At 40.9% G+C, this 18,125-nt stretch overlaps 1 protein-coding gene across 2 annotated transcripts in view; it reads right to left on the bottom strand.

The window, feature by feature from the left end:
• Positions 1 to 16,808, bottom strand: part of ccdc33 (coiled-coil domain containing 33) — a 335,403-nt gene extending 318,595 nt beyond the window's left edge. The window contains exons 1-4 of one of the 2 annotated variants that reach the window (XM_039773700.1): positions 16,559 to 16,808; positions 9,282 to 9,431; positions 6,100 to 6,149; positions 712 to 987 (exon numbers count right to left, since the gene is read on the bottom strand). In XM_039773700.1, coding sequence (XP_039629634.1) covers positions 712 to 987; positions 6,100 to 6,148 — 325 coding nt within the window. In that variant the 5' untranslated portion in view covers position 6,149; positions 9,282 to 9,431; positions 16,559 to 16,808. The remainder of the gene's footprint in view (positions 1 to 711; positions 988 to 6,099; positions 6,150 to 9,281; positions 9,432 to 16,558) is intronic. The other variant, XM_039773702.1, reaches the window with a different exon arrangement.
• Between the last annotated feature and the right edge of the window lie 1,317 nt (positions 16,809 to 18,125).

Below are 18,125 nucleotides of genomic sequence, written 5' to 3'. Positions count from 1 at the left end.
GATTTACAAGCCAACTGGGAGTGTCTGCCTGCCCAGGAGGTCTGTCCCAATGCCCATTTAATCTCATTTTCTCCCCTCCAGATTCAGTCCCACCGTTTATTCTTCTGTTGAGCCTACACCATCATGTAAGCCTTATGGGCTGTTAAATGCTGCTCCTTCTGTCAGCCTCCACAAATTCAACACCGCTGATGGTTTTACAAACAGAAGCCATGCATGATAGTTATACCATTTAGTGAAGGGATCCATAAGCAGATCCTATATTTATCTGTCATTTTCATTATCTGATGATATCTGCACACTTAAGACATAGACATCATTTTTACTTGATGACTTCATGGGCCCTTTCTTCAAACCCCAGATTTGCCCACTTGGGCTGTAAAGTAACCTCAAGTGAATTGCACCCTCTGATACAATACCCGCATCTTGACAAACTACAAACAGCTTGCACAATAATGGTTAAGATCCCCATGATGCCACCTCAAGTGCTGCTCAGTGCCCCCTTACACAATGTGAGGACCCCTAGAGGCTTGACATGCTCACTCTGCCTATTCACAAGTGGGAATTTGGGCTGATGGGACTTGGCAGCTACACTGAGCCCCAGACGTATTCTCACATCTCCTACATTTGTTTTACATGACAGTCTGACAGCTAAAAGGACCTCCTCTTATCTTAATTATCATTAATGATGACTTCATTAACTGGGATGCTTACCTTTAGGCAGCGTGAAGACAAACTTGTGTCGGAGAGAAGTGTAAATCTCCTCTAAATCGGTTTGTTCGATGATGTCAGTGGTGCCTGTGCTGCTGTAGAGGACATCACCATCATTGACACGCAGCTGCACCCCCTCCCCGGCGTTGTCCAGCAGCGGGTTCTCTACAGTCAGTCGGAGTGCGTAGTTCCCCAGCTCGTTGAACTGCATGTTAATGACTTCAAACTCAAAGTCCAGCTCCTTCTCTTCAATCTTCAACTGGGATCTCTCCATCACCCCTGAAAGAGACAGCAGCCATTGAGGTTTGATTCCCACCAGTTTGTCTAATATGGATCTTTGCAGGTGATAGCAGAATTTTTTTTGCATGCTTTACTTGATCTTCAATAAAATATTTAAATAGAAAAAACAATTTCTAGTCGTCTGCTATAATTGATTCTTTATATATTCACACATCTCTTCTCTTTCTGAAAATGCTGTTTTCACCAGAGTGCTACATGGTGGCAAAGACTGTTTATATATCTATTATATAGTGCATTTTACATTTATCATGTAATTTCTTCATTTTGTGAACCTTATTTTTTAACTTTGGGGTCACATCATTTCAAAGACTTCCATAGCCTCACTGGGTACAAGACAGGAACCTGGAGAATGTGTGCCAGTCTGTCTCAAGGCAGACTCACTTCTACAGCACCAATTTAGGGCTACTAATTAACCTCACATGCCTATCTTTGGAGTCCTGGAGGAAAACTCAGATAGACATCACAAGGACATGTAACCTCTATAAAGATACCAGAAGCAGGATTCCCAGAACCCAGTCTGACTCAACAGCATGGTAGCACTAAGAACCACTGACTCAGTGTGCCATTTACTTTTATACACACTTTGTACATTTTAAGTTGATAAAGGCTGGAACATTCAATTTGGTTTAAAGCACCATTTATTCTTAATTCACCTGTGTTTTAATTACATTTTCAAAAGGCTAAGAAAGTCTTTAAGTAGATGTTAAATCCATTCCCAAAGAACACAGTTTCCCTTATGTATGAAAAAGATGGGATGAGATGTACTAAATGTAAACAGAAACTTTAAAATAAGGTTTAAAATAATGTATTAAAAAGATAAAATAGTGAGTTTGACAAAATGACAAAACTTCTCTAAAGCCACTAAATGTGGGAGTGGGGAGCCCCTAAAACTCAAAGTGAATAAGTTGTATTAGAGTGCTGCCACCTAGTGTAAGCAGTTGAGATTGAAGCCTGAACAATTTCACATTGAGTTTTCTAGTTCTAGTAGGCCTCAAAAACTGAAGATTTTCACTCCAACAATTTCTTAATTCAGAAATCAGTTCTTGGTTTCACTGAAAATATGGTATGTTCTGATCCTTGTTCTCACTGATATCATGATGTGTCAAATATTCCTATCAGTGTGTATTACACTTGTCCTGGGAAAATCAGCTAAGGTTTTAAGAACTGGAATAAGTTAAAAACTTCAACTACCTTAACTTTTTGAGTTTTTTTTAATAAATACTATATCAGATTTGCTATACAATAAGGGTTAGCACCTCATAGTGTCCGGGTTCACAGTTCATTTTCTGTTTTTCTCCAGATGTCATTGTCTTCCCCAAACCTTAGAGACACGAGTATTAGGCTAATTGTTGGCTCTGAGTTGGTCTGAAATGTGTGACAGTGGGTGAGTGGGCTAATTGATGGACTTCCACTACACTCAGAGTCATGCCCTTGAATCCAATGCTCCTGTAATAAATTGTCTTTGGCCCTCCAGAATTAGATTAATGAGGTACTAGGGGGCTTTGCCTCCTGCTTGCTTCGTTCTCCAACACCCCAGCCAGCGCTACGCACCAGCCACTTCGCATCTCTGCCGCTCGTGTATGAGGATTTCACTTTCACCAAACAACTAATCTTGTAATTCTCGTGGATAGGCATCTTCATTGGGAAGAAACACAATATATTCAATCTCTTTTCTCTGTTCCGTTATTCCACGGAGTAATAATTTCCATTTGTTTGCACTAATGCGATCTTTAATATTATTTTATTGAGACTTTCGAATTTTATTACTTTCACTATGTCAAACCTGCTCTGCATGTGTTTTGCGCCAACGTTTTTGAAACTCTTTACGGCGTTCTACTTTGTCATCTACTCTTTGTCATTTATTTTCAGCCCCGGGAGTGGGTAAATTTCTTGGCACAAAGTCTCATCTCGTGGGACTTGAAAGTATCTCTCTGAAAAAGTTACGTCTTGTCCCAGGCAAAAAAGTCTCGTCTCGTCCCAGGATTTTTTAATATAATAGAGAGATGACAATGGGTGGACGGATGGATGATGGTGATGGTGTGATGAACTCTATCAGAACTGGGGATGTTAAGAATGGATTATGCTGGTCATGTTGGCGGATGATGCCATGCTGGAGGATTGGTATATCATCTAGAATCATTTGAATCATTATAGAGGGACTTGAACAGCATACAGGCTTGGGCAGATGAAATTCATAATAAAGTGCATCCAGAAAGTATTCACAGCACATCACTTTTTCCACATTTTGTTATGTTACAGCCTTATTCCAAAATGGATTAAATTCATTTTTTTCCTCAGAATTCCACACACAACACCCCATAATGACAATGTGAAAAAAGTTTACTTGGGATTTTTGCAAATTTATTAAAAATAAAAAAACTGAGAAATCATATTTACATAGGTATTCACAGCCTTTGCTCAATACTTGCACCTTTGACAGTAATTACAGCCTAGCCTAAGTCTTTTTGAATATAATGCCACAAGCTTGGCACACCTATCCTTGGCCAGTTTCGCCCATTCCTCTTTGCAGCACCTCTCAAGCTCCATCAGGTTGGATGGGAAGCGTCGGTGCACAGCCATTTTAAGATCTCTCCAGAGATGTTCAATCGGATTCAAGTCTGGGCTCTGGCTGGGCCACTCAAGGACATTCACAGAGTTGTCCTGAAGCCACTCCTTTGATATCTTGGCTGTGCGCTTAGGGTCGTTGTCCTGCTGAAAGATAAACCATCACCCCAGTCTGAGGTCAAGAGTGCTCTGGAGCAGGTTTTCATCCAGGATGTCTCTGTACATTGCTGCAGTCATCTTTCCCTTTATCCTGACTAGTCTCCCAGTTCCTGCCACTGAAAAACATCCCCACAGCATGATGCTACCCCCGCCATGCTTCACTGTAGGGATGGTATTGGCCTGGTGATGAGCGGTGCCTGGTTTCCTCCAAACGTGACGCCTGGCATTCACACCAAAGAGTTCAATCTTTGTCTCATCAGACCAGAGAATTTTGTTTCTCATGGTCTGAGAGTCCTTCAGGTGCCTTTTGGCAAACTCCAGGTGGGCTGCCATGTGCCTTTTACTAAGGAGTGGCTTACGTCTGGCCACTCTACCATACAGGCCTGATTGGTGGATTGCTGCAGAGATGCATGTCCTTCTGGAAGGTTCTCCTCTCTCCACAGAGGACCTCTGGAGCTCTGACAGAGTGACCATCAGGTTCTTGGTCACCTCCCTGACTAAGGCCCTTCTCCCCAATTGTTCAGTTTAGATAGCCGGCCAGCTCTAGGAAGAGTCCTGGTGGTTTCGAACTTCTTCCACTTACAGATGATGGAGGCCACTGTGCTCATTGGGACCTTCAAAGCAGCAGAAATTTTTCTGTAACCTTCCCCAGATTTGTGCCTCGAGACAATCCTGTCTTGGAGGTCTACAGACAATTCCTTTGACTTCATGCTTGGTTTATGCTCTGACATCAACTGTCAACTGTGGGACCTTCTATAGACAGGTGTGTGCCTTTCCAAATCATGTCCAATCAACTGAATTTACCACAGGTGGACTCCAATTATGCTGCAGAAACATCTCAAGGATGATCAGGGGAAGCAGGATGCACCTGAGCTCAGTTTGGAACTTCATGGCAAGGCTGTGAATACTTATGTACATGTGCTTTCTCAATTTTTTTTTTTTTTAAGAAATTTGCAAAAACCTCAAGTAAACTTTTTTCACGTTGTCTTTACGGGGTGTTGTGTGTAGAATTCTGAGGAAAAAAATGAATTTAATCCATTTTGGAATAATTAAGGGCTGCAATGATGAGTTAAAAGGAAACTGTCTGCCCACTAAGGTCCTCTGATTCTGCCAATCTTGTTGAGCCCCACACTAATCTACACTCCATGGGTGACGGGGCCTTCAGCTGTATAGCGCCCAGACTCTGGAATGACCTACCGAAATTAATCGGATCAGCTGACTCCATGAATTCTTTTAAAAAACAACTCAAAACTCATCTGTTCAGGAAGGCTTTTAGCTTTACTTGACTTTATTACCCTTCTCTCAGTTTACCTCTCTGTCAAGATGCTCATGTAACCTGTGTGTGTGTGTGCTGGACCGTCAATTAAGTTGTCTGTTAGGCTTTTTTCTGAATATTATTATCTTACTCTTCTTTATTCATTTATTTGGTTTAGTACAATGCTATATACTGTATATCCTGCCGTTCTTTCTTAAACTCTGTGAAGTGCCTTGAGCATGGGAAAGGTGCCATATAAATAAAATGCATTATTATTATTAAGATTAAAGAGCTGGGTCCTTTCAGTTTAAGCAAGCAGAGATTAAGGGTGACATGACTGAAGTGTTTAAAATTATGAAAGAAATTATTGTAATACAACGAATCGAGAATGTTAGTTTAAAATGAGTTCAACAAGAACACAGGGACACAGTTGGAAACTTTCTAAGGGTAAATTTCACACAAACGTTAGAAGTTTTTCTACACAAAGAGAAATATAGACATATGGACTAAATTGGTAAGTAGTGTGGTGGCCAGAAGGAATTAGGTGGGTAGGACTGGAAACTTTTTTTGGGCTAAATGCCCTGTTCTTGTAAAAAGTTTTTCTAATATTCTAAAATGAGACAGTAATGGAATTAAGAACTTAGTGAAGAAATCTGCAGCCTCCAGCAGAAAGACAGGCCACCCGAGGGGTTGGATAATTGTCTGTCTTTACATCTTTGTTTGCTTAGTATTGCCTAACCTTATTTTTATATTTTTCCTTTTTCTTTCTTCATCTTATAAAGCACATTGAGCTACATCATTTGTATGAAAATGTGCTTTAGAAATAGATGTTGTTGTTGTTATGACATCACTGAATCTACCAGAGTTCATGAACTCATTCTGACATACAGCACAAATAATCAAGGGGACACTCAATGACCATTCCCATTCTGATGAAGACAGCCACTTATAACAGTCCTATCTGAGCCCTACAGTCCACAACCCTTCACACTCCAATTCAGTCCTTTCTGTGACACTCCCAAACATTTGAGTTTTCTTTCGACTCATTTTTTTCTGATCTGCTTCAATGTGCAATGTGATTTGGTCAGTCAGAGGGGGAGCGCAAGTCTTACCTGCTTGTGGCTTTTCTTTCCTCCTTACACCTTGGGAACGTTTAGCCATCCTGAGGAGGAGAAAGACATTTAAAGTGTATGACAAAGAGTAAAGAAATTAAATTTGCAAATTAAAGTCAGTAATTGAAATGAGGGCATGGCCCATGGCAGCTTGCCTGACTTTGCAGGATAGTGAAATGAGGATCTGTCGACCAAAGGCATCTTCATTTGACTAAGAAGAATGAGTTGTGTATCCAACTTGCTATGTGTTTCAGACTCACTGTGGACCTAAACTTTACACCATCCACAGCAAACCAGGAGAAGTGTGGATGCAATAATTAGCCAGTGTGGCCATGCAAACCAGAATTTAAACAACTCTGAGCTAAGCCAATGGATTCAGGTATAAGCAAACAATGAAAAGAAGTTGATACCTGGCTGAAGAACTTTCAAAAAAAGGACATAGCCCTCTGGATTAGATATCTTGTATGTTTTATATTAGACTGATAATGCTATGGTAAAAATTGATACGAATGTACTATATATGGTACAAGCTGAAGCAAGGGTCCCACAGGCACTTTACACAGTAAACAAGGAAGCAGTAAAAAAAAACTTAGCAGAGATCTGCTTTTGTCTTGACATTAAAGAGGCTTTTTCTGTTCACCAGGGTCAAAAATGCCAACTTATATCACTAGAAACTTCTAAGGGGTGAATACATTTTATAGGTCCTGGGTATCCTAACAAGAAGAGCAGTCAAAGCCTTTTAAACTATTTCCTTTGCATTGCTTTCGCTGAGCAGCCAGCTTATATAACACTGGTGCCTCAATGTCACAGGCTACATGAAGCACGTCACCAAGCAGGCACGTAGCATGATATTGACCAGTGTCACACATGTGGGCTTAGTCAGTGTTTTGGGAGGCTTGCTCTACAGGCACATGTTCAGTTCTGCCCATAGAATGGACAAGAACACAATGGGTGAAGAACAATGACAACTCATCCCTTCTGGTCAGCCAAGATAAAAAGAAGATACAAAGCAAAAGTGAGCCATTATTTAATCAATCGCCTCATTAAAGGGCATCCAACTCTCAAAAAGTGGAAACCTGTTTAGCAAAGCAGCAGAGCCTGTTGCAACATATTTGTTGTTTCTTTTCAAAACTGAATTTCCATCTTGCCTTTAGCAATCAAACAGGGACCTCTAGCTGGACCCAATGTCTTCCTTTGTTGTTCTTCCAACACCAGATATGCACAGTGATGGCTCTCGTATTAACTAAACACATAAAACAGTGACAAGTGATGTCACCAAAATAATTATATATATATATATATATATATATATATATATATATATATACACACACACCAGGGGGCTTTCCCCAGCTTGCTAGCTTGTCCACCCCCATAGGGGGGCACGCTACACGCCAGCCACTTCGCATCTCTGCCTCTCACGTTGTGAATACGGTGGCTGAACGCACGCTAAGGAGATGTGGTCGCTTCTCTGAAACCTCCCCTTAAATGGTGATACAATGGGAAACAAATACATTTTAACCTCCTCTATGCTCGATCAACTGGCTTGCTGCTGCTGCTGCTTGTGCCGTGCTGTGTGATCTGCATGTCGCACCGCGCTTCCAACATTTAAAAGCCTGTAGAGCAGCTGTCTTTTTGTCTCACTGCCTTGTCTTGCAGGACGTTGATTTTGCGACTTCTCTTATTGCGCAATGTATCAAAGTTTGCTTGTAGGAGCAATATATTCATGCAAATCCAAGACAGAGACTGTGGGCCGAGGGGAGAGAGAAGTGTGACATCAGGAGTGGGGAGCCGGGCAGGACCCTACTCACTGTCCTTTTTTCACCAATAAGCGAGTGGACCTGCAGGGCAAAGCTACCAATTGATAAAACAAAAAAACAGAACATTATTTGCCTGAATCTGGCAATATACATTTCTGTGGCCTATAACACTAAAGCTAATATATATATATATATATATATATATATATATATATATATATATAAATAAAATAAAAGTACAGAACAAAATTATGTGGTCCAGATGGGCCAAAGCAAAGGTTGGCTTTCACACATTCCCAATTGCCACAGTTGCACTTACTGTACCTCCCATCGTTGTCTCCTCTACTCAGTATGTGCCTTCAGCATGAGAAAGGTGTAATATAAATAAAAGGCATCCTTCTTCTTCTTCTTCTTATTATTATTATTATTATTATTATGTCTTTACCAAAGTAACTTCCCAGATTACAAAAGGTGTTCTTTACTACAATTGTGGTCCATTTATGTGCCAAACCCTAGAACTTTTTCTGGAGTCAGCAAAATGTTTGAGCCCCAGGCGTTTCTGAGTAAAATGGACACTTCAACCAGAAGTCTCCTTACAGGCTCTCTACACCTCATACTCAGAAGCAGGGTCCCACCTGTCCAGACTAAAACACCTTATCTGCCGTTTGCCAACCCAGTAGAGTTCAGATGGCATCCTGTCAGTCCTTTCAGTCTTGCTGTGCTGTCTGGGCATCATTCATAGTGAATGGGGCATTACTATCCTCTGGTGGCTCCAGTCTACTCACCCTGGCATACTGCGGTGCTCTTATATTGCCAGTCTGGGTGTCTGTCTCATTCTAGCTCCCTTTCTTTTACAATCCTCTTTTGGGTCTTACTTTAGGCCTGCCATAACCAGGTGCATCTTCACCCCTTGTAACAGATGTGTGTCACAATCTGTCATTCAGAGACTTGATTGTTATATTTGACTCTTCTGTACATTACAAAAGACAATTATAACTACAACATTTTGCCACCAGAGCACACAGAAATGCAAAGTCATTTGTTGAACACGCCTCTGTTGGCCAAAGGTGGCGTACTGGTAGCACTGTTGCCTTGCAGTAAGGAGATTATGGCATCTCATTCTGGGTCCTCCCTGTGTGGAAGTGCTTTGAGTAGTGAGAAAAGCGCTATATAAAAGGTAAAGAATTATTATTAATAATGATGATGTTCTCGGTTGGATTTCTATTTAATAAGACCCCATCACAGGAATGGCTGCCCATAAACACACACGGTGGCAATAATAGTCTCAAGAAACCCAGCAAGGTATCAAAATAAAGCGCTTGAAAATAGAAGACTTAACAGAAAATGAAAAAAGACTTCAAGACATAAATAAGAAATAAGAAATTGATAAACAGAAGATGAAGAGATCATCAGTGCCAGTACCTTTCAGCAGGTTATGGAAAAATGACAGTCAGAAGGGTTTCAGCTTTTAATGGAATCAGTCTTGTTAGGTGCTTGAGCTCCTGGTTCCCACGTTGGATGTTGTTCTACTGAGTGTCCATAGGTAACGGAGAATGTGGGCCTATTGTTCTCCTGACAGGGAAAAAAAGAACAAGTGTCACAAGATAAACTTCTGTGATTCTGTAGACACAGAGCTGAAATTCAGAATGCACTGATGGCATTTCAGATAGAATTGTAAAACTCTGATTGGGGGGGGGTGTCATGTGACCTGAATAGATGGACATGGCTGTGCCCATCGAGAAGCCAAACAGAGGACAAAATCAGAAAACATGGGCACTGCTTGTCAGCTACTCAGCTGCTATTATTGAATCACTGATGCCGGCTTTCTTCTTCTTCTTCTTAGAAATTAGACACTGACTGCAGCCATTCCCACAAACTCCTGCTCTAGAAGGAAAGAGATGATCAGCCAACCTTCTATCTCCAAATACTTAGTTTTCATTTCACACATTGGACTAATGACCTCCAGTAAGTCACCCTACTCATTAATGGGTGGAACTGGAAAATGCAGATCTGCCAGATATACTAAATGTTATTCTAAAAAAATGTATTCAAAAGAGCTCATATTTTATAATTAAGTGTGCCAGAAACACTGAGTGGGTGTTCATTAGAGAAACAAGTTAAATGAAACGACAGAATTGCCATTTCAGTCACAATTAACACCTCACTGTTTCAATCTTAGGACACTAATTCACAGGCCAGTACTTGCATTGTAAAAATACAAATCAACCAAACACACTTTATTTTATGTAGTTCATTGCTAGAGTGTGTACCATCCAAGGTTACTTCATATTATCAGAGGTAACTTACAAAACTGGATCTCAAGTGGGTTAACAGGCAGGAGACAAAGAGTACAGATAAGAAGAGAACACTCCACGTGGAGTGAGGTCATCGGTGGAGTGCCTCAGGGGTCTTTTCTTTGGACGGTTACATTTTCTGATTTATATCAATCACATAGATTCCAGTAGTTAGTAAACTGAAATTTGTAGATGATGCTAAATTTAGAGGAATGGCAGACATAGATAAGACAGCAAAAACAATTCAAAAAGGCTTGGGCAAGCTTCAGAACTGGGCGAACACTTGGAAAATGCAGTTTATTGTAGAAAAGTGTAAAGTGCAACACGTGTACAACAGGAACATCAGTTTGAAATACAAGATGGGAGACATTGTTCAAAAGGAAACAACTTCTGAAAAAGATTTAGGGGTTTACATTGACAGAACATTTTCATTGTCTAAGCAATGCTCATTAACAATTGAAGAAACAAATAAAATGTTAAAAACTATATTTTTAATATATTTAATATATATTGTGGCAAACAGCTGAGTCCATTACACGGACACCCTAATTATGGAAGGACCGTGGGAGAGAGTATTTCCAGGACAGTTTCTCCCCCAGACTGACAGAGGACAGCCCCCTTGGTTTTCGGCGGGACCATAGATCATGAGCATAGGTGCTCAACCCTGTTGGAGACCATGGCATGACCAAGAAAGACAGAGCAGCACTTGACACTGTGCAGATGGGAGTAACCAAGCGTACCCCAGGAATAAGGACATGTCCTACAGTGATAGACTCAGAGAATTAAACCTGTTTAGTCTCAAGAAGAGGAGACTATGCAGAGACCTAATCCAGGTCTTGAAAGTCCTCAAAGGCAGACCTAGCAAAATCTCTCAAATTAAAGATGAATCACATATGTGAGGACAGCCATGGAAATTAAGGGGCAATGCATTTAAGACTGAAGTCAGGAAGTACTTATTTATTTAAAGAATTTTTGGAATATGAAAAAAGCTACCAAGACATGGATTTGAAGCAAAAGCCTGACAACCTTTAAAAAGTATCAGGATGAGATATCAGGGCAGCATAGTGATTAGCTAAACCTAAGGTTCCCAACAGGGGCAGTACTGCCCATCGGTGGGCACTAAAGAAATCTAAGGGGACATTTCTGGTCCAAGACATATTAAGGGGGCGTTGAGGACCAACAGCCGCCCCCTTGGGCAATACTCGCAAGAACGCCCTGAAAAGTTTGATTAATACTAAAAATCATTGAACGCATGTTTCAACCAACTATTCAAAATGTCCATTAAGAAAGACCCATCCGTATTAAATAGTAGATATTGGTACATTATATTTACAAGTTTGCACAAGTCATGCATTCTCATATCATGCAAGTCCTTACAAGATTAACGCACGTGCAGAGGACCGAATCTATGTATGTTTTGACAGGTTCATTGAACATTACTATAAATATGTGAGAAGTTTTTTTATCAATACCAGATTGTTTCAGAATTCAAGTGTAAACCTAAAATTACAGTGTGGTACCTACAGATTACATTCAAAGGAAACCTTATGTGGATCTGCTTATTAAAAACTAGGGGGCTTCACCCCCTGCTTGCTTAGCTGGCCAACCCCCCCGGCCTGTGCTACACGCCAACAACTTCACGTCTGTGATTTCACTTTCACCAAACAACAAATCTTTTATTTCTTGCAGATATGCCTCTTCTTTGGGAAGAAACACCACTTTTCCCTGATGGCAACATGAATTAGATGATCCACAAGTCTACCATCATCATATTTAGCCGAAAGAGGATTTAGCATGATCAACAATCTATTAAGAAAGAAAAGAAACAGATTGTCAATAGTGGAATGCAGCGATTTAAGATTGCTGATGACAAAAAATGGCACCAAACATTGAAAAATTAGTGTCATCACACCAAGCTCAGCACTCTCATTATTATTCATATAATAATGCATAATTATATTCATTTTATATGAATATATATTTTATATCTATATTATATATAGAGCATATTATATTCATTTTTTTAATAAAATATTTTTTTAATCATACTTTGAGCAATACACCAATATTGTTAATATCTTCTAATAAATAATTTTAAAAATCTGTCTTTGTTTTTCAATATATACAGTAGTATACAGGGTGGTCCAGATCTAATTATGCAATTTTCATTACGCTATAACTTATTAAGTTTATTACATAGAGAATTCACAACTGAATGGAGAACAAGTGGGACATTACATGGAAAATCAGTGAATTAATTCAATGTAAGTCCATTTTCGTTTATTACAAAATATTTCAAACAATTCTTTTGTCTTGCATTGTTTTTCTGCATTGCATTAAAAATTGCATAATTAGATCTGGACCACCCTATAGGATAGTTCACCCAAGGGGGTTGCTATCGAATCACTCTTTGAAAAAGTGGGCTCTGACCCAACAAAGTTTGAGAACCTATGAGCTAAACCAGTGGTTTTTAAACTGTGGGGCGGGGGGGCGTAAAGATGTGAAAAAAGAAAACAAGAATCGAAAATATGAAAAGTACTTCTATTGAAACCAAAACAAATTAATTTAAACTACATTCTAATACTAGAAAAATATATATAGAGTTAGATAAATGTTGATAAAACTTAAGTAGTGTGGTCCCCGGCCGGAGCTGGAGCCCGGCCATGACGCCCAGGAGGACCAGAGGAGGGCTTGTGCCTCCTCCAGACCGCGAGGGGGCATCCGTCCTGGTTATGTTGGGGGCCTCGGGTACAGGGCTTGGAAGCCCAGCCCTGTAGGGCACCGTGGCCACCGCCAGGCGGCGCCCGGATGCCGGAATATCCCGTGTGGTCCCCGGCCGGGACGCCCAGGAGGACCAGAGGAGGGCTTGTGCCTCCTCCAGACCGCGAGGGGTGTCCGTCCTGGTTATGTTGGGGGCCAGGCGGCGCCCAGGTGCCTGAGGAACCCTGGAGCCCAGCACTTCCGCCACACCAGGAAGTGCTGGGGAAACGACAGGGACACCGGATGGCTTCCGGGTGCACAGCCGGCACTTCCGCCACACTGGGGTGTGGCTAAGACTGATTACCGGGAAGCAGCTGGAGCCCATCCGGTTCCTATAAGAGGGGCCGCCTCCATCCAGTCATTGGTGGATGTCAGGCGGTAGTAGACAGAGCTGGAGAGAGGACTGGAGGCAGCCAGGAGCACGGCACAAGGACTGTGAGGCCTGGACTTTTGGGGGAACGGTGCAGAAGGCACTGGGTAGTGCACTGAAAATATAATTGTAAATATTGTAAATAAAAGTGTGTTGGGTGAACTTACGATGTCCGTCTGTCTGTGTCCGGGCCAGCGTTCACAGTGGCTTAGCCGGCAGGATGCTCCGCCTGGTGCAAGGCGGGGACCTGTGTTAATAACAAATATGTCTGTGAACGGCCCGGCGCAGCAGCGTTCACAGTAGGTATAATATAATATGCATCTATGATATATCATTAATTAAAAAAGAATAAATTGGTATTAGTGGGCTCCTTTCAAAAAAACCTTGGGGGGGCACGATTAAAACTGTTATGAAAACTCGGGTAGCAAATACGTAAAGGTTGAGAAACGCTGAGCTACACAAACAAGCTTGAAAGAGTGAATGGTCTCCTCTCATCTCTCAGATTTCTTATGTTTTCTTTTGTATATTAAAAATGCAGCATAGGTCGGCTAGATGACTGTCAAACACTGAGGATATGTATTTTGTCTTGTCTACAATTCCATGTTGGTTTTTCAGGTGCGTATGAATGATTCCATATTTTTACCATGTGATTAGCAGATGAAGTGACTTATCAGGGTCACTCGAGCAGATCTGGGTACTGATTTGGTATTCTTGATGGTTAAACTCAAGTGCTTTAGCAAGTCTGCCACAGTACTGGGAAACAATGTATTTGGCACAACAAAGGCTTTGGGGTGGCATTTGTCATTTGAAGCTGCTATATAAAATAATAAGGTTACAGGTTCTGTCAACCCATCCAACTTACTCACTGTACTCACATTTTAGAAATATAGAAATAATTGTACTGTTCCTGTTAGTGGCGTAGCTAGCTTGCTGAAGGCCTCTGTGCAGCGCCATGAGGTGGGCCCCTCCTGTCTAGCATAACTGTTAATATATTTATTTGCAGTTAGGTCCTAGGGGCTGGCTGGGCAGTGGCGTCCATGACCGCTTCACTATCAGATCACACGTGCCGGTGGTAGTCGAAGGGATCAAAACTTGTGAGGTCCTCACTGACACCAAGGATGGCGATGGCGCTGGTGACAAACCAACCACCTCCCTAAATGGAATTTGTAATCATTTTCTTAATTGCTTTATTACAGCAGCTGTAAGTTACCAAAAACAAAATGAATTGTGGGAATGAAATTTGGGAACTGTGGGTAGTAGTAGTAGTACATAAATATATGTAAAATGTGGACCAGCTTACTTTTCCAAGACAACTTTGTGAAGGAAGATAATTAAAATGTAACGTAAGCTAGGAAGTAGGAACTGTTCTGTGCTATAGAATGATGCAATTTCAGTTTGCAACAAATTAAAATGGCAGCACCGGCTGACAGGATACTACTACACAATCAACCTGTTTTACTCAAGTTCTGAGAAAATGAACATCATAAAGTGGTCACATCACACTCACAAATCCTGACAATAGTGATACTAATGCACAGTAAGACATACTAAGGTACACAATAAAACAGATTACAGATATGTTAAACTGATAAAGCTTACAAAAATGGAACTGACTGACAAGTCACAAATCATATTACTTGTAATATCACTATGAACCTTCAAATGCTCACTTGTGCGCCATTTGTCGTGAAAAGGTCTCAACAAGGTTTGACACGTCAAGTTGTCTTAGGAGTACAGCCAAGCCACTAAGTCTGTCTTGCGATATAATGCTCCTGAGGTCAGTTTTGATGAATTTGAATTTGGAGAACAATCGTTTACACGCAGAAACAGTCACTGGTATGGTCAGCATTTACATGTAAGCTGTGCAGACGTCACTGAAAGTAGATGACAATGCAGAGTGATCTATCAGCAACAGTTCAGCTACTTTGAAAACAGTCGACTTGGTGGACAGGATGGATTGAAAAGATGCACAAAATGACAATTGAACAGAAAACACAGGTGAAATGTCAGTGCTATAGTGTTCAACGAGAAGATTGGCAGAAACATACAATTTGTCGTCAGCCATTGAGGTCAGAGTTGATTGCAACAAGACATTGAACATTGAAGCCACTGCATTGAGACTGTGATACCGTTGTTTTAGTCAAGTTATTACATTTTTTAAAAAGAATTTATATGGATCCGAGTGGGCCCCCTAGCTCGTAGGCCCTTGTACTTTGCACAATCTGCACAATCCATTGCTACACCAGGTTCCTGTGTCATGTCTTGAAATTAAGTACAGCATGAAATGCAGTATAAAACTCCACAAGGTCTGACAGTTCAACCAACACCACTGATTTGCTCTGTGATCCTGAGGAATTCATTTTAATTTGCATTTACATATATTTGCTTAGTCAATGTAACTAGAAAAAAAGTTAAGCAATGGTAGCAAACATTATTCTTTTAAGTCAACTTTAATTAGATACATAAAGTGAATATCCCCATAGTTATTTTTTTATAGAGGGGTGTCATTTTTGGTTCCCAAAAGAACCATACATATGAAGATCCATCCATCCATCCACCCATTTTCCAACCCGTTGAATCCGAACACAGGGTCACGGGGGTCTACTGGAGCCAATCCCAGCCAACAGGTAGAATGTATTTAAATCCCCTACAGATTCCATAAATAGCCATGAATAGATAACAATAGATTTGTGAAGTACCAATGGGCTCCTGATTTTTAAAAGTTCAACTTTTTTTGATTTCTTAGTATCCTGCTAGATAGCCTACAAAACAGTAAAGATTTCTGTTTTCTCCTCATATTAGGAATCTTTTCAAAGTTCAAATAAATATTTTTTTATGTTCACAGTACCCTTCAGAGAATTAAATAGTTATTTTGCCAAGCAAGAGATTTGCAAGGAATCACACAACCCAATGTGATGCCATTACAGAGCCACTAAGTGTGTCCTTCCACATTCTAAGACCCTGATCTGTAAGAAGGTATAATCTCATAAATGAGTGGCGTTTTACAGCCTGCCGCTAAGTTATGTTATCAAAATGAGCATCTGCACAAGTTTATTGAACGTGTCCTCCTATAACATTTAGAGCTTTTTTGGCACCGCCGCTTCCACCTGCCAGAAGGCTAAAGCCGGCGCGCACTCACCTGTCAGCTCCAAACATGCCTGTGTACATAGAGACAGGCGGCCGGGCGACTGGAGCGTTCATAACAAAACGAAGAAAAAAATACAAGATGTATTACATTATAACAATTTAAAGCCAGAGCCGAACTTTCCACTCACCCCTCGCATTTTGGATTAAATCATCTTTGCGTCCGAGAAAGTGAGGCAGCCTGATTCGGACACAATCCCTGCACTGACACCGGGGCTGCCATACAATGCAGTCAGTCACTCACCTGGATACCGAAGCAAAACAGTGACCTTAGTCCGCGGCACACTTCAGCAGCTTGAAATCTGAGAGCGCACTCACACGCACACACATCGGGACACACAAAAATAAAACCGAGAAATAAGAGAAGACGTAGCAGAGGTCTGGATTAGCGAACAGACTTGGACGGGGATCGCCGCCCAGCTATCTTGTGTTGTTGGCCGCTAAGGAAGCGCGTGTTCTGTGAGCAAAGTAAACAGCGAAGGTTACGACACCCGTGCCGGCCCTCCAGCACACGCTGACCTACAAGCACACACCTTTAGACACTCAGGACACACACCTAGAGATGCCAATGTATACACACACTGTACGTACAGACACACACGGGACAAACTGAAATAAACCCACACGGCCCCTCTGAGTGGTGCATGAATTCAACAAATACACAATGTCAGATATACAAGCGCACAACAGGCACACCACATACACGTCAGTTGTCATCCGCATTTGCACATGCAGTGGACAAACATGAAGCTGGCTATTGGCACTCGGATCTTAAGGCATACAATTTATTTACAAACTTTTCTGTGTACACACCTTGACACACATGTGTATACTCAATACCAACATACCCACAATCCCAAAAATAAACGTGTTCTAGTGGTTCAGAGGGGAATCCATAAGCTTCCAGAAAGAACCTTTATGTATTAAAAGTATGTAACATTCCATTAACAAAAATGAATAGCTGAATATTATTATTATGAAAAATATGCATAACCATGGGCGGACTCCTGTTGCATATAATACACCAGACCACAGGCTATGTTCATGTTTTCTTGAGTACTCTGCTAGGTAGCTTACTGCTCAATAAAGATTTCAGTTTTTTCAACTTATTAAGGATTTTTTAAAGCCCAAAGAACCAATATGATATGCAAAGAACTGTTCACAGAGTCAAAAGGATTTTTGTCAAGCAATGGAACCACCCTACACAGTAAACTGTTGTTAAAGAACTATTATTTTTAAAAGAGTATACACCATACACAACCACCTATAAATACAATTATTAGTAAAGTATACTGAGCAATCTGCTAGATCTGATCCATTACAAAATATTAAAATAAATTTACCAGGTGCCCACCAACTTGTGTAACACCCTCACCTGTGCTCACACTTTAACTTTCTGCTTTTGTCCTGATTTTATTTCATACAACAGTATGTCCTAAAATGGATACAAACAAAGGGACTGATTGTTTTCCTTTGTGTCTAATCTAAACTCCTGTCACAAGTGATTCATTTGAGATCTGTTAATCTAGAAATTAATTACTTTTCATTTTATATCAGTCCCATGCATTAGACACAGTGCCATCTTGTGCCATATTAACAAGGCTTCAGTGGTGTCTGCCCTGGAAGGTCCACGGATGAGGATGATTTCAGTTTGACAGGGACACCTATCATTGACAAGAGTGCCAGTGGTGGCTGTCT

This window comes from Polypterus senegalus, chromosome 12 (genome assembly GCF_016835505.1).
Source record: "Polypterus senegalus isolate Bchr_013 chromosome 12, ASM1683550v1, whole genome shotgun sequence".
Classification (NCBI taxonomy): domain Eukaryota; kingdom Metazoa; phylum Chordata; class Cladistia; order Polypteriformes; family Polypteridae; genus Polypterus; species Polypterus senegalus.
This window is presented reverse-complemented; position numbering and strand designations above follow the sequence as displayed.